This window comes from Peromyscus eremicus, chromosome 23 (assembly GCF_949786415.1).
Source record: "Peromyscus eremicus chromosome 23, PerEre_H2_v1, whole genome shotgun sequence".
NCBI lineage: Eukaryota > Metazoa > Chordata > Mammalia > Rodentia > Cricetidae > Peromyscus > Peromyscus eremicus.
In genome coordinates, this window is record NC_081438.1 from 28,410,390 (window position 1) to 28,429,662 (window position 19,273).

A 19,273-nucleotide genomic window follows, 5' to 3' on the forward strand; every position below is an offset into this window, starting at 1 on the left:
AAGAATTCTGGCAGCTTCAGTCGCTATTGAACCACTGGGTTGACTAGGTACCGCCATGTTGGAAGGAAAGCAGAAGCAGCTTCATGGAGAAGGAGACATCTGGGTGTTTCATAGCTATGCTGCCCAAACCAACCTTTTAAGAACTCATTATGTAGCCAGGCAATGGTAGAGCACGCCTTTAATCCCAGTACTGAGAAGGCAGGGCCTGGCAGATCTCTGTGGTTCAAGGTCAGTCTGGTCTGCAGAGTGAGTTCCAGGACAGCCAAGGCTACACAGTGAAACCTGCCCCACCCCACAACACCCAGTCTCCCAAAAGAAGAAAGAAATCAGTGTTTGTGTGTGTGTGTGTGTGTGTGTGTGTGTGTGTGTGTGGTCACATGTGTGACACAGTGCACTATGGAGGTCAAATGACAGCACTGTGGACTGGTCCTTTTCTTCCATCTTTATGTGGGTTCTGGGGATCAAACTCAGGTTGACAGGCTTAAGTGACAAACACTTTACCCACTGAGCCATTTCACTGGTTCCCAAGAACATAACTATTTGTTTGAATTTTGAGACAGGGACTCATATAGCCCTGGCTGGTCTTGAACTCATTATGTAGTCCAGGCTGGCCTTGAACTATGTAGCTCAGGCCAGCCTTGAATTTTGGGTCTCCTGTCTCCACATCCCAAGTGTTGGTTTACAGGTGTCTACCACCATGCTGAACTCCACATGCGGAATTTAAATAAAGAACCACAGGTCTCCTGGCTGGGTGTGAGCCCTGGTTTTAGGGTTATGGCTGAGTTTAGATCTTGGTAGTAGGTCTGTGAGCACAGTGGCCCTTGGACTCTTGGGATGAAGCTGTATCTGATCAGGGAAGGTCCTCAACAGGATGACTGGTGACCACCTAAGAAGACAGGATAATGGGGGCAGCAGGTAAAGGGCTTGCCACGCGAGTGTGAGGACCATTTGGATCCCCAGCACCTATATAAATGCTGAGTGGGTGCAGTAGCCTACCTGGAAACCCAGCAAATGGAAGGCAGAAACAGGATCCTTGGAACATCCTGGTACCTGACTAGCTAAACTGGTGAGCTCTGGATCCAAGTGAGAGACCCTACCTCAGTGTGTGAGGTGCAGTGATGGGGGAAGATGTCAACCTGGGGCCTCCACGTGCAAGTGCACCTGAACAAAAGTGTGCATCCACACATGTGTGAATATGTATAGATACCACATATACAGGCAAAAAATTTAAAAAGACAGGACACGTGGGATAAGAGGTAGAGATTATTTTGAGGTACTGTTGGCCAAGGAATGGCTAGAGTCCCCAGAAGTGGGAAGGGGCAAGCAGGACAGAATACAGCCCTCTGCACCTCTAGTGTGGACTAGAGGCCTCCAGAACTCCTAGAAAGGGAGAGTAAAGGTCTGTGTTTAAATCCAATTCATGGCTCGTCCTTCCTTCCTTCCTTCCTTCCTTCCTTCCTTCCTTCCTTCCTTCCTTCCTTCCTTCCTTCCTTCTTTCCTTTTTTATAATTTACTTATTTTTATTTCATGTGCATTGGTATTTTGCTTGAATGTATGTCTGTTTGAGGGTGTCAGATCCTCTGCAACTCTGGAGTTACAGACAGTTGTGAGCTGCTGGGTGGGTGCTGGGGAATGAACCCGGGTCCTCCGGAAGAACAGTCAGTGCTCTTAACCACTGAGCCATCTCTCCAGCCCTACTGTGGCACTTTCTTTCTTTTCTTTTCTTTTTCTTTTTCTTTTTTTTTTTTTTTGTGTGTGTGTTTTCGAGACAGGGTTTCTCTGTGTAGCTTTGTGCCTTTCCTGGAACTCACTTTGGAGACCAGGCTGGCCTCGATCTCACAGAGATCCACCTGCCTCTGCCTCCCGAGTGCTGAGATTAAAGGTGTGCACCACCACCTCCCGGCCTGTGGCACTTTCTTATGGCAGCTTCAGGACACTGACCTAGCTGGTTGGTGGTGACAGAGCCCCCGTTTGTCACAGTACAGTAGTGTAATAGTTGCTTCTTTTACTGCTGTGACAAAATGCTTGACAAAAGTGACTCAAAAAAGGGAAAGATTTGTTTTGGTTCACAGTTTGAGGGTACACAGTCCATCACGGTGGCAGGAGGGTGAGGCAGCCGGTCACATGATATCCATAGTCAGGAAGCAGAGAAAGATGGATGCTGGTGCTCAGCACACTTTCTCCTTTCTCCATTTTTACTTAGTCAGAACCCAAGCCTAGGAAATGGTGCTGCCCATATTTAGGGTGTTTCTTTCCACATCACTTTCTGGCAATGTCCTCACAGATATGCCCAGAGATGCATCTCCCTAAAAGCCAGTCAAATTGACAGAGGAAGATGGACACCACAATCTAACACAGATCCTGCATCCTTCAATGCTAAAAACAGAATAAAATCCAGGGCTCAGTTGGTAAAGTGCTTAGTTTCAAGCATGAGGACCTGCGTTCGGTCCCCAGCACCCATGTGACAAAGCTGAATGGGGGTGGCTCAAGCTTGTAATCACAGCAGCCAGAGAGGGAAACAGGCAGATAAGATGCCTGGGGCTTACTGGCAAACCTGCCTAGCCTAATTGGTGAGTCCCAGGTCCAATGAGAGATCATGTCTCAAAAAAGGTGATGGGAGGGCTGGGGAGGTGACTCAGCGGGTAACGGTGCTTGCTCTACAGTCATGAAGTCCTGAATTTGAACCCTCACACCAGATAAAAAAGTGGGCATTGCTGCATGGGGGGAGGGGGTAGAGACAAAGTGGATTCTGAAAACTAGCTGACTGGCTAGCCTAGCCTTAATAATGAACTTCTGGTTCAGCGAGAGGTCCTATCTCGAACCAGTAAGATGGAAGGGATAGAAAAAGATATCTGATGTCCTTCTCTGAGCTCTGCATGTGTGCACTTGGGTGCACCCACCCACACGCTCACATGCATGTAACACACACAAACCCTGAGAATCAAGTTGCCTTCCTCTAGAGAGCCTTGTGCAAATTTCTTCTCCTTCAAATACTCAGGCACCCACTATGCACACCCTGGCTCTGTGGGCCATCCCAGGCTACACAGGCAGGGAGCTCTCTGGTACAGGGTGGAGCTGCCCAGGCTGGGAGACAAAGGGCAGCCTGGCCACCCAGCCAAGAGACATGTCTGCTGACAGGGAAAAGTGGGAGGTAAGGACTTGAGGGTGAGTGGATGACTAAGGCTGGCATCTAGACTTTTTTTTTTTTTTTTTTTTTTTTTTTTTTTTTTTTGCCACTCAGGGCCAGGTCTAGGCCACAGGGCTGCAGCCTGCCTGCTGTGCCATCTGTGACAAGCAGGTAGCTGTGGTCACAGCCAGTGTCTCCCAGGAGAGCCCTGCTAGGTGATGCTTAAGCAAATGATAAATTAGAGAAGACAGTTTTTTATCGACCTGCCCGTGGCCTTGCAGAGAGGAAATTGTCTGATTCTGTTGCCTGCTGGGGGGAGGGAGGAAGGCCAGGTCCTGTACCCGGAGGGTCACCTCCTAGGAGCTGCTGGCATCATGACTGCCTGTGAAGGCCACTGTGAAGGCCTGCCAAGGTCATTGTCACAGAGATTGGCCTCTATGTCTCCACATGATTTGATCAGGGGTTCCAAGTTGTGTGACTGGAACCAGAGCAGTCTCGATTCCTTCACCATGTGAGAGTTCTGGCCTTGGAGCACCATCCAGGGGACAGAGATGACTCAGGGATGCTCCCCAGACCCATGTCACATGCTTTTCCTGAGGTGATATGAACAAATGTCTATTCATTTGGAATAGGATACAACAACTAAGGAAATCACTCAACCCAAGGGTAGCTTGTGAACCACTGAGTTTACTGGGGGCCTCCCAGGAGTGTAGGTGAGAAATCCTACCCAAGAACCTGGGTGAGGGGTTCCCCACAGAAGCCTGGGTGAGGGGTTTCCCACAGAGGCCAGGGTGAGGGGTTCCCCACAGAGGCCAGGGTGAGGGGTCCCCCACAGAGGCCTGGGTGAGAGGTTTCCCACAGAAGCCTGGGTGAGAGGTCCACCACAGAGGCCTGCCTGGGTAAGGGGTTTCCCACAGGAGCTTGAGTGAGTGGTTTCTATGAGAGCCTGGGTATTGGGTCCTACACAGGAGTGGGGGTACTGGGTCTCTCCCAGGAGCCTGGATGAAAACATACTATGTACAATCAATGCACATGTTCACATTTACTGAAGACACACATGAACTTATGAACCACACTAATAGCCCATGAAACACATGAACCACACACCAGGCCCTCATGTGTGCCTCTCATGAGTGCTGCCTGTGTGCTTTGGTCCTTCTCAACCAGGCTCATTCTGCATGGCTTCCCACGGCTTTTCTGTCCATGGCCTCAAAAATTCTAAGGGCACCCACACCCTACCACTCAGTCTCCATCATTTCCAGGTCACATACTTTTGATTTAGATTTTTTCTTTCTTTCTTTCTTTCTTTCTTTCTTTCTTTCTTTCTTTCTTTCTTTCTTTCTTTCTTTCTTTCTTTTTCTCCTCCTCCTCCTCTTCCTCCTCTTCCTCCTCCTCCTCCTCCTCCTCTTCTTCTTCTTCTTCTTCTTCTTCTTCTTCTTCACTTAAGTAGCCAAGATAACTTTGAATTTCTGCTCCTCCTCTACTTCCACTTCCTGAGTGCTGAGATCTCAGGTGTGTGCCTCACACCTGGCTTTAGGCCTTTTTGTCCAATACATACACATTTGTTGGAGAGAAGATGGGTGGACTGTAAAAATACTTTGAGCTGGGTGGTGGCAGCAGTGCATGCCTTTAATCCCAACACTTGGGAGGCAGAGGCAAGTGGATCTCTGAGTTTGAGGCCAGCCTGGTCTACAGAGTGAGTTCCAGGACAGTCAGGGCTACACAGAGAAACCCTGTCTCTGGGGAGTATTGAAAAAAAAAAAGACTTTCATCAATAATGCAGGGAGAATAGAAACTGCTGTGGAGGCTCCCGTGGTTAGGAAATCAGTTTATGAATCTGCTTTTGACAGGAAAGTTAACCGGAATACACACACTGCGGTATTAACTCGTGTCAGCTCTGCTGATGGGGTTTTTAGCCGTACCCCTGCTTTTTTCTTAATCTCTAGTCACTTGTTTCTTTTTCCTCCCCTGATCCTAGATGTGTTAGCCCAGGCTGGGTTTGAACTCACTATGTAGATGAGGATGACCTAGACCTGATCTTCCTGCTCCTATTTCCTGAGCGCTGAAATTCAAATCCAGGACCTTTTGCATGCTAGACAAGCACACATTCACAGCTACAATTTACACTTTTAAACAAATACTGCATTCACTGCAGTGAGCAGCCACCACCTCTACCGTCCCAAAGCCTTTCCCTCACCTAGAAGAAGCCCTGAACCCATTAGCATTTTTGTCCGACCTGTCTACACTGGTGCCCACTGCCCTGTGGTTGCCCGTGCTAAGGGCTTTGCTCTCCCAGAACCACAGAATACACAGGCTTTGGTGGAGGGCTTTAGCTCAGTGTGCACTGTTTGTCTCCTTTGTAGAATGTGCCGAAACCTCATTCTCTTTTTAAAGCTAAACAATATTCCCTCATGTAGATGAACCTCATTTTCTGTTGTTTAACAGGGCTGTGGCTGTTAAATGCTGTAGAAACATTTATGTATAAGCCTGAGTTTGATCCTGTTTCCTGTTCTCTCAGACATGTGCACCAGAATGGAATTGCTGGGTCTGGTGGTCAGTGCACAGGAGGAACCCTACAGTGGCTGACCACTGTGCGTTATCACAAGGGTGGCAGGCTCTCCACAACCTCGCCAGCACTTACTGCTCTTGTGCACTTGTAGCCATCACAGAGGGTGTGAAGCACTGTCTGTTAAAACTTTAAAGCCCCCCTCCCCCGCCAAAAAAAATCTGGGTGTGGGCTGGAGAGATGGCTTAGCAGGTAAAGGCACTTGTCAAGCCACCCTGGTGGCCTGAGTTCCCACACAAAGGAGGAAGATGTCAATTGACTCTGTGGAGTTATCCTCTACCTTTACATGTGCATGGTGGCATGCAGGCTCACACACTTGTGAGCATGACTGCATAGATACAATACATACTCATAAATACACACACACACACACACACACACACACACATCTATATACATGCAGCATAAGCACTGGCTTAGTTAGAGTTACTATTGCTGTGACGAAAATACCATGATCAAAAACAAGCTGGAGAGGAAAGGGTTTATTAGGTTGACATTTCAGCATCGTTGTTCATCACTGAAGGAAGTCAGGGCAGGAACTCAAACAAGGCAGGTTCCTGGAGGCAGGAGCTGATGCAGAGGCCGTGGAGGGGAGCTGCTTACTGGTTTGCTCATCCTGCTTTCTTATACAACCCAGGGCCAGCAGCCCAGGGTGGGCACCACCCACAATGGTCTGGGCACTCCCACATCAATCACTGAGAAAATGCGCTACAAGTTTGCCTACAGCATGATTTTATGGAGATTCCTTCCTCTCAGATGACTTTAGCTTGTGTCAAGTTGACAAAGGAACTCTGGAGCTGAGAGGCTGGGCATGGTGGGGCACACCTATAATCCCAGCACTCAGAAGGCAGTGAGAGGCAGGAGGATTGCCGCAAGTTTGAGGCCAGTCTGGTCTACACAAAAAGTTCCAGGAAAGTCAGGGCTACATGAAAGCCTGTCTCCAGAAACAAAAATGGTCCAGTGTAGTGACGCCCACCTTTAATCCCAGCACTTGGGAGGCAGAGGCAGGTGGATCTCTATGAGTTTGAGGCCAGCCTGGTCTACAGAGCGAGATCCAGGACAGCCAGGGATACACACAGGGAAACCCTGTCTCAGAAAAAAGAGCAAAACACAAAAACAAAACCTCAACAATAACAAAAATGACAACAAAGTTTTTAAAAGGTGTTGAGCTTGGGGAGGTGTCTCAGTTGGTGTTTGCCTTGCAAGCATAAAGACCCAAACTCAGATCCCCAGAACCTGAGAAAAAGGGCACAGCGATGCGTGCCTGTGCCTCTAGTGATGGGGGATGGGAGACAGAGACCAGTAGATTGCTGTAAGCTCTTGGGCCAGCTAGCCTGGCCTGTGTGGTGAAGATCCAGGCCATTGAGAGATCCTATCTCAAACAAAAGGTGGAAGGTATCTAAGGACCAACAGTAGTGGTTGTCCCCTGACCTCGGTATGTGTGCCATGCATGTGTGCACTCACACCTAGCCACACAGACACCAAAAGAAAGAAATAAAAAGGGCATCAAGCAGCCCTGAGTTCAGTCCCCAGGATCACATGACAAACAAGCAATCCCACTCTCCCTTGCACGTGGGACAGTGTCACCTCCTATCTGTGGGACTCAGATCCCCAAAAGCTGAGCTCTGCCCCAGAGATGAAAGGAATGGGTGGCCCCTTGAACTTGCCTCCCTAGAACTCAGAACACAGGGCTTGTTTGAACAGATCGGGTCTCACCCATGGGAAGTGGCACCCATCATGGTCCCCCAGCACTGCCTGCTGAGTCCACCTCAAGCCAAAGAATGACTTTGCTGGCCACTGAGACACCACATTTCATCTGCTGATGTAATTGAGGGCATAATAATGCCTGCTGACAAGCAGCAACCTGAAGGGAGAGGGGATGGACACAGAGCACAGCTGGGTCTGTCCTTCGATGGCCATGTCCCTTCCAGGAGCCATTTGTCAGCCTGATCTTAGGGGTGTCGCAGATGCCTCTGGGCCCATGTGGGTGATATGTCAACAGTGGGAGGTAGTGCTACAGCCACCTGAAGGGGCGGGGTGATTCCAGCAAGAGGCTGGCTTCCTGCTGCATCACTCTGGTCCACATCCCAGGATGGCAGCCTCAGAGACCCAGCAGACGTCCTCTGGCTGCTACACTGGCTCTGTTTCCCAACCTCTTCCATTCTCCCGGGCAATAGGCATTTAGACCTGCTCTTAACCAGACATTGCACTCGGGGCTCCACTTAGTAACTGTCTTTCTCTCCTTGCCTAGGAAGGGCCCCTGCGATTCTGCCACTCCTGTCACCAGCTGGGGACCAAATGTTGAGTCTGTTGGGACATTTCATACCACAATGTGGGATGAAGAACCGCAACCTGTTTTCCCACCTTTCCCTGGAGGACAAAGCACCCCAGAAATACACCCTTGATAGCACCCAAGGTGAGTGTTGATGTAATGGAGATACATTCTCACTATGTCAGAAGCAGAAATAGTCATTTTTGAGGGCTGTGGTGCCCCCCTATATACATCATACACACACCAAATAAACATTAAAAAAAACAAAGTAGGAGCTGTTTTGTGCCATATTTGTCTTTGGAATTTTTAGGCCAGCTCCCACTGAGGATCCAGGAGTCTAACTGTTTAGCTTCAAGGGTGCCCCACTCTGGCCAGAGGACCCCTTAATGAGCAATTCGTTATCCCCACAGACACAGGCAGTCATGAGACTTGTGCCACCTAGTGGCTGTGAGAACAGCAAGGCCAGTCCTTGTCCTTGTCCAGTCCATTGTCCTTGTCCAGTCTGACTTGGAGCACTAGAGTTCACAGGCTGCCTCCTGCAGTCTATCTAGTGACTATGGGTGACCCCTTTGGCTTCAGGACTCAGCCACAACCAACAGGGAGGGATGCCTTCACAGAACCTCGAGGACAGGCTGTGATGAGCATACAGGACCCCCAGCCTGGGATGTCTCTATTTCCTGATGTTAGCATGTTTTAATTATTCAAACTTTGATGACATTTGCGTGTGCATGTGCATATGCCTCCGCAGTGTGTTGACGTCAGAGAACAATGCTCAGAAGTGGATTCTTCATGTGGATTTGAACTCACTTCATCAGGCTTCAGTGCCTTGACCTACTGAGCCATCTCACTCGCCCTTAATTATTAATGTTTTATTTAATGTGTGTGTTTTGCCTGTATGTATGTCTGTGCATCATTTGCAAGCAGTGCCCAAGGAAGCCAAAAGAGGGCATTGAATACTCTGGAACTGAAGTTACTGTTTGCCATCATGTAGGGTGTTGGGAGTCCTCTGCAAGACCAACAAATGCTCTAAATCACCAAGCCATCTCTCCAGCTCCCTTATCTTTAAAAACCTTTTTAAATTTGTGTATGTGTCTATGGAGTATATGTGCACATGTGACCTACATACCTGTGACTGTCACTCTATCATGTGGTGAAGAATATGGCTGAGCTCTGGGACAGAGGTGGACTGCAAGACCTTGCTGGAGCAGCTGGGAATCCGTCACACTTACAGGAAGTGAGTGTTCTAGTCCAAAGGTAAAGTTGGCTGGAGAGCTTCAGTGTTACTGCAGGCTCTTCCTGGATAGTTAGGTGATCAGGGAAGTTTCCAGGGCCTTTAGTACTATTCTTTTGATGGTAGCAGGAATTGAACCAGGGGCCTCACACACGCTAGGCATAACCCTACCACAGAGGCATATCCCAGCTTTTTCAAATTTTCAATAGTGATTTAGTTTTAATTATATGTGTGTATACCAGTGGGTGTATGGGTCTGTGCAGGTGGTCTTGGGGTTCAGAAGAGGACATTGGCTCCCTGGAGCTGGAGTTAACAGGTGGCTGTGAGCCACCTGACATGAATGCTGGGAACCAAACTCTGGTCCTCTACAAGTGCAACAAGTGCCCTTAACCACTGAGCCAGCTCTCTAGCCTTGTCTTTTCATTTCATGAGGCAGGGATTCACTAGGTTGCATAGGCAGGCTTTAAACTTTTTGGTACTCCTGCCTCAGCCTCCCAAGTACCTGGAATTACAGGTATAGACCCTAGATCCAGCTTACTATTTGTTTGCCTTTTTAAACAGTAAAAAACTGTGTGCGCGCGCGCGCGCGTGTGTGTGTGTGTGTGTGTGTGTGTGTGTGCGCACGCGCGCGTGTGCACGCAGGCCATGGGACACACGAGGCTGCCAGAGGACATCTTGCAGCCGTCACTCCTTTCCTGCCTCGTGGAATCTAGGGACCAAATTCAAGTTGCCGGGCCTGCATGCAAAAGTATCTACTTGCTGAGTCAGCTCAATGGCCCTGGTGTGACCTCTGGCGACAAGACCTGGAATACATTACATAGCCCACATTGGCCTTGATTTAAAAAATATATATATTTTTAAGTGTATGGGTGTTTTGCTTGCATGTATGCCTGTGTACATGTGTGCAGTGCCCATGGAGGCCAGGAAAGGGCGTTGGATCCTCTGGGCCTGGAGTCAGTTACATACAGGTGGCTGTGAGCTGCCTGATGTGGTGCTGGGAACAGAACCCCAGTTCTCTTAAAAAGCAGTATGCACCCTTAACCACTGAGCCATCTCACGAGCCCTGCTTTGTCCATTTTTGAGACAGGATCTTTTTTTTTTTAATACGTGTTAGTGTCTACAGGTATGTATGTGTACTACATAAATGCCTGGTGCCAAATGAGGAGTTCAGATCCCTGGAACTGGGTTTGCAGACAGTTGTAAGTTGCCATGGGCTGAGAACTGAACCTGGGTCCTCTGGAAAGGTAGACAGTATTATTAATTCCTGAGTCATCTCCAGACCATTGAGACAGGGTTTCTTTGTGTATCCCTGGCTGTCCTGGAACTTGCTCTGTAGACCAGGTTGTCCTCGAACTCACATTGATCCACCCGCCTCTGCTACCCAAGTGCTGGGATTAAAGAAGTGTGCCACCACCAAGTGAGTCTTAATGCGGCCCAGACTGATATTTAACTCCCCGTGCAGCTGAGGACGACCTTAAATTTCTGATCCTCCTGACTCCACCTCCCTAGTGTTGGCATCTTAGGCGTGTACCACACCATCCATCCAGCTCTGACAGGATTTGTAATCTCAGTGGCTTGGACGCAGACACAGACACACAGTGTTAGCATCTGCCAGTTTTCCCTTAGAAGGAAATGTTAAAAACAAACAAACAAACAAACAAAAAAACCATCTTTAAGTGTATCTCAGTACAGAGTAAGACAGGTGAGGATAGGACAGTTCCCTTAAACTGAGCTTTAAAAAGGTTTTATTTTTTTTTTCAAAATTAAGGGATTGTCTTTGTCAGATACCAGAGAAGAGCTGATCATGCCTCCAAATCCAGAGCAGGTGTTCCTTTTCTGTCCCTTGTGCTTCTCAAAACCCACAGAATGCAAATGTACAAGACGCCAAGGGGCAAGACCAGAAAAATGCATGTGCTTGGCAAGCAGCTATCAGTGTGCATTTCCAACGAGCTTCATCCCCCAGGAGACTTCCCACACAGGCCACCGCCAGCTTGGACCAGCCCTTCTCACACCTAGGACACCACGGGATAGGAACCAGATGTTCAGAACAAGTGATCTGGTCATTCTCAGCATGCAGAGGGCAGGAGCTACAAAGACTGGGGGGCAGGGGGCAGGAGAACCATGCATCTTGATGTAAACATCATGATAAAAAGCATGGCTGAGTTAGATGTGCTGGCTTATGCCCATAACCTCGGAACATGGGAGGCAGAGGCAGGGTGATCTTGGTCCGAGTGCAGCCTGGGCTAAATCGTAAGATCATCTCAAAGACAGAACAAAAAGAACCACGGATATTGGAGTTGAGCAAGGAATACATTTCTCGTCTCAGCTGAGCTGTGACCAAAATATTCTAGTCTTTTCCAAGCAGCCCACCTGCTGTCGAGTCTTGTCTCCAAGTCAAACTGTGAGAACTGAGTTACTAAGCCTGACTTGGCAGGGACTGCAGCCTCAAAGCTCCAAGGTCTCCGAGAGGGGCAGAACTGGGCAGCTCCAGGTAGAGGGAGCTCTACCTGTCTGGGCAGGGCATTTGCTGCAGGGGGATGGCAGCCCCGGGGCCCCTGCAGGGCATGGTCCATGCCTGATGCCTGGGGGAGGGGTTGTCTCCACACCACCAACCCCCAAAACAGACTCTATACTCACTCTCCCTTTATACTTGGTACTAAGGAGGCAAGACAGGACAAGGCAGATGTCCACACACATCCTCCCATGCAACATTTGTGTTTCCACCTTCCACCTAGCTTTGCGGGCAGGCAGAGCAGAGCGGAACAAAAACCATGCACTTTACTCTGTGAGATGTTTCAGTTTTAGTGTTTATTGGAGTCCATTGCTGGCCAGGCCCTGTGCTGGGGCTCCCTCACACACCTCACAACAGCCCTGTGAGGTAGGGTTCTTCTTGTACAGTCCAGCCCGAGGCCCCGAGACCTGCCCCTAGTTCACACCATTAGTGGAGGCAGGACAAGGGACTCCTTCATTGTTTTAGAAAATACAAAAGCTTTGGTCCCAATCCACACAATTCTTAAAAATTTTAGAGTTTTAAACTCTCATTCCCCATTTTTTTTTTTTAAGTTGTCATCCTTTGGTTTTTTGAGACAGGTTCTCATTCTGCAGGCCAGGCTTGCCCAGAACTATATAGTCTAGGCTGGCCTCAAACTTACAGCAATCCTCCTGTCTCACTCTGACTGCTGGGATTACAGGTGCGTGCCACACCTGATTCCAAAATTTTCTCTTAACTTTGGAAAATTAAAAATTTAAAAATGACCACTAGCGTGAGGCCTGGGGGTCAGCAATCACTCGAGTGTGTGTTCTATTGATTCAGCCCCTCAATCGGCTCTACCAGTGGTGAGTCCCAACAATGAGTGCCCACCTCAGAGAGATACTCTCTCCTCCCTCCCCCAAAACCGAGGCCTGCAGGTGGTGTCAGCAGAGACTGACTGAGTCTGTTCAGCCTGGCAAGACCATGGAGTGAGGGCAGAGAGCCCTGGACACCGGAAGCTGCCTTTTCTGACCAAATTTTCAAGTGAGGAAACTGGGCCCAAACATGTTTTTGGAACACTAACTTCCAAGAGAGAAGAAATCTCAGCAGATGGAGCTGAGCCCCAAACCCACACAGTATTCAAGTCCAGGGTCAGCACACAAGTCACACTTGAATCCAGACATTCACTCTTTGGTTCCAGGAAACCTCAGCTCCCAGTCAACCCTGTGCACTTCCCAGGCTCTTCTGGTCGGTACTCCCTGCCTGTGCCTGATCTTGCAAAGGCCCATTTCATTCTCCTAGAGAAGCACCCACTGTGGCAGACCACAGGGCTTGGGTCCCATGTTATCAGGGTCCAGGACAGTCATACACAGTTTAAAGTTCAGTACCCCCAGCTCCATCCCTGCCTTATAAAATGTACATAGTTCAGCTACTTAGATGCTTCAGGGCACAGGCGCAGCCAGCAGCCAGATCTAGCTGTGGGCACCCCTAGTACCCCACCCATGTGATTAGCCACCGTGGGAACAGCAAGAGCAGGAGACATCAGCAGATATGTCTAGCCACTGGCACTCTGTAGAAACACTCTGCCAGACTTAAGCAGACTAACCTTAAGACAGCTCCCTACAGCCCCTCCTGTCTAGAAGCCTGAGCAGGCTGGCAGAAGCTGGTACCCTGATATTATCCTCCTCATTCCCTGCTCAGACCTAAAGCCATGTTCATGAAGAAGCAACACCCCACACATTCGTAACTCCACCACTAGGGTCTGTGTTTAGAATGCAGATTTGAGGACCTGAACTTTTCATTCTGTAGAGCTGAGAAAGGAGCTAGGCACAGTGATACCTGTAATCCCAGCTCTCAGGAAGTTGAGGCAGGGGGAACGCTCTAAGTTTGAGGCCAGCACAGGCTATATAGTGAGTTCCAGGGCAGCCTGGGCTATAATGTGAATCTGTACTTCCCCCAAAGCCACCAAAAAGTCAAAAGCAAACAGAAGTGAGTGCAGTCCTGAAACCTGACGTCACTTTCCTGCACACTTCAGGACCAAGATAGAAAAGGCACGTCACCCTGGGGAGGGTCACCCTGGGGAGGGAGCCATCTCCTTGAGGTCTCTACCTGTCGCTGCTGCTGCTAACTCTGGGGACTGGAGGGAGCCTCTGGCAGACAGATCAGGTCAGCAGACTGATGCCTGACGTCTGATGTAGCATCTTACACCTTTGTGCTTTTTAGGCATGGGAGTAGCTAGACGCTCCTCTAAAAACAACAACAAAAAAACCAAGTCACAGTTGTCGGATGGGGACAGTAGGAGACAGAGCATTTAATGACACAGACGAGACTGCCTTCCTTGGCTTCAGGCTGCTCTGGCGCATTGCCAAGTTCACCAGCCAGAAGAGAAGGCACAGAGCAGAAACTGCCTCTCCCACGGAGAACAAGACCCCAAACAACAGCCCCCTTGGAGGAAGCTAGTCTCAGAATGCTCCACTCTGGAAAGAGTATAACAAGTTGGGGGAAAATGGTCCAGGTGGGGCTGCAGGGCAAGAGGACTCCTGACGGCGGCCACTGTCCACTGGTACCCTGGCTGTCTCAGTGGGCGGATGGGCCCTGTCCCTGCAGAATCACTGCGCACAGAGCTCTCTTCATCCCTGCCCTGCCATGAGACCTGACAACTGTGGTCTGCTATGGAGTGACCACTCGCTCTCCTATGCTGGCTTGGCACGTCACGCATGCAAAGCAAGGAGACCACAGACTTCACCAAACAGTTAATTTTGGCAAAAATAAAATAAAATAAAATAAAGAGTGAGAGAAAATAAAAAGCTAAACTTCATAAGCAGGATTAAAGTCGCTGAAGTGAAAACAGTGTATTTTCTCAACAGTATGGATAGGCTATAACTACAATCTCTTTGCTTTACAGTCTCTGCCATCCTCTCCCTCAATTCAGGTCAAAGTTCATAGCAGCAATGCACAAGTCCTCTGCCAGGCCAGGGGTCTGTTCCTGGACCAGAGTTCACAGGTCTGGATCAATCAGTCCGGAGAATCATGGGAGGATGTTCGCTGTCTTCATCCAGGCGCAGGGCACTGGCTTCATCCTCCAGGCATGCGCCCCCCACGGCACCCAGGTCATCTGTGTAGGCTGCAAAGAGATAAGAGTGCTATCCTCGGGGCTGGAGAGATGGCTCAGAGGTTAAGAGCACTGACTGCTTTTCCAGAGGTCCTGAGTTCAATTCCCAGCAACCACATGGTGGCTCACAACCATCCGTAATGAGATCTGGCGCCCTCTTCTGGCCGGCAGCCATATATGCTGTATACATAATAAATAAATAAATCTTTCTTAAAAAAAAAAAAAAAAAAAAAAAAGAGTGCTATCCTCACAGAGCTGGGCCCAGTGATTGATCCTGGGGCACCAAGGATAGGCTGCGTCTAGGAGATGGCACTCAGTTACGTTACGGCCACACTAAGACCTTCCCAATGCGGTCATTAGAGTGAGGCCTCTACAGCCTCAGGCAGAGCCAAATGATGTCACCCACTCCCTAGCATGCACCAGCACAGCACGAGCCCTGTAAACAGTGGTAAGGAGACTTTAAGGGACTTTAGCTGGAGACACAGGTCATGTGTTATGGCTGAAAGGATGCTTCACAACATGGGGGCTAGCACAACCCTGTTGCAAGCAAACCCCTTGAGTTTAGGGAAAGTCGGCCACATGGATGGGGAGGGCCACGCCTGAGTGACCTCAGATGTCAGCCTCAGTGGCCTTTGCCCATGATGCATGAAGGACATGCTACTTACAGAGAGGTGGTAGGCTGGGTGGGCTCACACACAGCCAGAGTCACTGGCTACAATGACTGCCTCTTCCTCCCAAAATGAAGACTATAAATTCACTTTCACAAGCCTTGGGAGGAAGCTCTGTCCCACAGCTCAGTGGGAAGTGGTCACTCAGGGACAACACAGATGAAGAATTACCTTCTAAGTTGGCATCCTGCCCTTTACCAAGTCTCGTTGGGGACGAGGGCACATAGGCACCTTTGGCAGCTGCCGCGCCATACGTCTGTGTTACTAAGGGGCAGTCATGAGATGCAGAGTCTACAATTTCACTGGTCGTCTCCATACTGCCATCGAGTCTAGAGACAGGAAATAAACAGGGTCACACTCACTGTTTCAAGCCAGGTATGGTAGCTCATTCTCAAAATTCCAGCACTTGGGAGGTTGAGGCAGGAGGATTCCCCTTAGTTTGAGGCCAGCCATGGCTGCAGAGCAGGACTCATCTCAAACAAGTTGTTCTAGAAGGACAGATGGACATAGTATGTATAGCACATCCTGGGGCCTGAGGTGCTAGCCAAGGAGACAGAATACTGCCACCAACACCAAGAATCTGCTCCCTGGGATTCCCACACAGTGACTTTAACACAGGAAGTCTAGTAAAGTCACACACATCTCAATCACCAACTGCAAATTCCCTATTCGCATCCTAAGGTGGGGTGGCAGGCTCCTGTGAGGACACCTCACTGTAAACTCTGAGCCTCACCCTCACCCAGTCGTCACACACAGACCATCACAGACTTAGATGCCTTTCCTTCTTGGCCCTGAATGGCATCCTGTGGCCAGCAAGGGCAAATAGAGGGAGGCTCTTAGCACCAGAAAAGTGAACTTCAATGGGGAGACGATGCTTGCCAACAACACAGGTCAGCACATGGGCCTTGAGGGGATGAATGCACAGACCTATCACAATGCCCACAGCTGCAGACTGCCATGCAGAGCAGCCTCACCTGTGCTGACGCATCAGGGCACACTCGCCACCTTCCTGGGGGTCCAGGTTGTACATGTATAAATAGCCATCTGATGCTCCTACCAGCAACCGTGGGATCTTCTGAATTCTAAAGAAAGCAGCCATATTTTAGAAGGAAGACTTTGTTTCTTCACAAAAGGCATGTGACTAATCCTACATCTCAGCCAGGCTAGGAAGAAACCCGCCAGCGCATTAGATGAAGACAGTACCTGGGGCTCCTCAGAGTGAAGCTGGCAAGGCCAAGGGTGGCCTGGGTGTGAGCACGTGGTGGAACAGGGTAGCTGTCCGTGTCTCTGGTCTCTAAGGGAGGGTACTTTCTCTCTCTTTCCTGTGTGTATATATGCCCATGGGGAAGAGCAAGGGTATGAGATGTCCTGTTCTACCACTCTGGGCTTTAGTCCACTGAACTGGATGTAGGCTGGCGGCCAGCAAGTCCCAGTGACCCATTTGTCTCTGCCTCCTGAGTGCTGGAAACAGGCACATGTGGCCGTACCTGGCTCTTATGTGGGTGCTGAGGACAGAGTTGATGCCCACTGAGCACCTCCTGGCCTGAGGGTGGGCGTGTCCACAAGCTTTCAAACATGCTTGTGCATGCTCTAGCAGAGCACTGAACTACAGCCTTTTTAGCTATTCAAGTGGGAAAACACTGTCAATTTCCAGAGCCAGAGCTGTGCTGTCACTCATCTTACAGACAAGCTTTCCAGTGCGTCATGGCTGACAATCCCAACTGCACAAGCAGGACCCATGTGCTTCTAGATGGTGCCACTAAATAAATGTCTATTTCCTATTGTCTGACTGAATATATCCCATCAACACAAACACCCTGCAAAATGCAAAGAAGGAAATTCTGTGGTGAGAATGCCAGAGGACAACCAGGTATCGGGCCCGGGGGTCTTCCTGCTCGAGGCAGTAGTTGATGGAACCTAGGCTTGGACAGGCTGGACAGGGTCACACACACCTCTGCAACCTGGCAACAAGCACCGGGACTCTGCTCCTGCCCCTGATGTGCATGGGGAGAGGGTGGGGTCATAGGCTCAGTCTGTACTCACGTGGTTAACGAGCAGATGTTTTTATGGCCACAGAACGGTAGGCGGACAGTGGCAAAGGCCCTGCCCTGGTTGAACATTTCTGTCACTTGTGAGGGCAGGTAGCTGGTAGACGCCATGAGCACCTTCCCAAAGTAGCCAGTCCAGGTGGTGGGCTCTTCTGGAGGTCTGGAAGGACACACCATCACACAGGTGAGGCTGGATCCTCACTGAGAACTACAGAGTCAGCGTAGACCCACTGACCAACCCTACCCGCTTCACAAAGATCAGCTGTGTACAGCACAGAGCATCCTGTGTTCTCCCTGCCCAGTTGCTGTGGCCACAACAGCATACTGCCAGGAGACTGTTTCTGGAGCAGCAGCACATACCCCAGACTTATTCAAGTTCCCATCATATGTCTCTTTAGCATGTGCATGCGTGACTGTATGGAGTCCAGGTCCCTGTTTTGCAATGTGGGTCCTTGGGGTCACACTCAGGTGTCTCACTGGCTGCTGCTGTGCAGTCCTTTGATGTATGTCTTGAGCATGCTTTTAACAACACTCTTGGATGGGACATAAGCTCCCATCAACACTGGCCCCAGTGGGATGCTCTCGACTGCGCGGAGGGAAGAGACAAGAAGTCTCTGCATCTGTTGCAGTTTAAGATGGAAGCACCCGCCGGGCGGTGGTGGCGCACACCTTTAATCCCAGCACTTGGGAGGCAGAGCCAGGCGGATCTCTGTGAGTTCAAGGCCAGCCTGGGCTACAGAGTGAGTTCCAGGAAAGGCTCAAAGCTACACAGCGAAACCCTGTCTTGAAAACACAAAAAAAACAAAAAACGATGGAAGCACCCATCTCCTTGATGACCTATAGGCAGGTCAGAGCTGGGATATTTATTCCAGCAGCTGGCTGATCCCAGAGGCCCCAGTATAGAGGGCGTGGAGTGGGGACACATGGGCACTGACCAGAAGACAAACTTGGGACCCTGACTCCTGGCCTCAGACCTTAGCACATCAGAGCATTCTTTGAGCAGAAGTCTCATGCTGAAGCTGGGCTTGGTGGTGTCATGCCCACTCTACAGCCAGACTATGTCTGCACCCAAAAATGGTGCCACAGAGCAGGGTGGCTCTGTGCCATGCTTTTCTACTGAATGTGGACAGCTTACAATTTTGTGTGCTTTTTATTTTTAAATTATTAATATTTCGTATTTTTAAATTAACTTAAGATTTTATTGTGTGCACATGCACATATGCTTGTGGAGGCCAGAGGACAATGTACACGAGAGTATTTCTATTCCAACTTCAACTTGGTTCCCAGGGATGGAACTCAGGTTGTCAGGCTGACACCTTTACCCACTGGCTATCTTATTAACCCTTGAAAGTAGAGACCAGCTAACTTAGTGGCAGCATATCCCTGTAACATTGCTGAGACCCTAGGTTTGATCCTCAGTGCCTCCTAGTCCCAAAATACATGTTAGAAAAGCTTGTTTTTTTAGCTGGGCAGTGGTGGCACACACCTTTAATCCTACACTCATGAGGTAGAGGCAGGTAGATCTCTGAATTCAAGGCCAGCCTGGTCTACAGAACGAGTTCCAGGACAGCCAGGGCTACACAGGGAAACTCTGCCTTGAAAAGCAAAACAAAAAAAGGACAAGCTTGTCTTTGCAACTCACTTTTCCCTCACGGCCTCAAGTTTGAAGATGTGCACAGTTTCGGTGTTGCTGGATGCGGAGAGGAACATGCCGTCCATACTGAAGGCCAGGGAGCAGATGCTCACACACCTGAGGAACAGGGGGTGTGAAAGAGGGCC

General features: G+C 49.6%; 1 protein-coding gene across 2 annotated transcripts in view; it reads right to left on the reverse strand.

Moving 5' to 3' along the window:
* Positions 1–14,493: 14,493 nt before the first annotated feature.
* Positions 14,494–19,273, reverse strand: part of Wipi2 (WD repeat domain, phosphoinositide interacting 2) — a 36,445-nt gene continuing 31,665 nt past the window's right edge. For both annotated transcript variants that reach the window (XM_059248863.1, XM_059248865.1), the window contains 5 exons: positions 19,137–19,244; positions 17,490–17,654; positions 16,421–16,528; positions 15,618–15,775; positions 14,494–14,790 (listed from right to left, as the gene is read on the reverse strand). In XM_059248863.1, the coding sequence (XP_059104846.1) occupies positions 14,678–14,790; positions 15,618–15,775; positions 16,421–16,528; positions 17,490–17,654; positions 19,137–19,244 (652 nt within the window). In that variant the 3' untranslated portion in view covers positions 14,494–14,677. The remainder of the gene's footprint in view (positions 14,791–15,617; positions 15,776–16,420; positions 16,529–17,489; positions 17,655–19,136; positions 19,245–19,273) is intronic.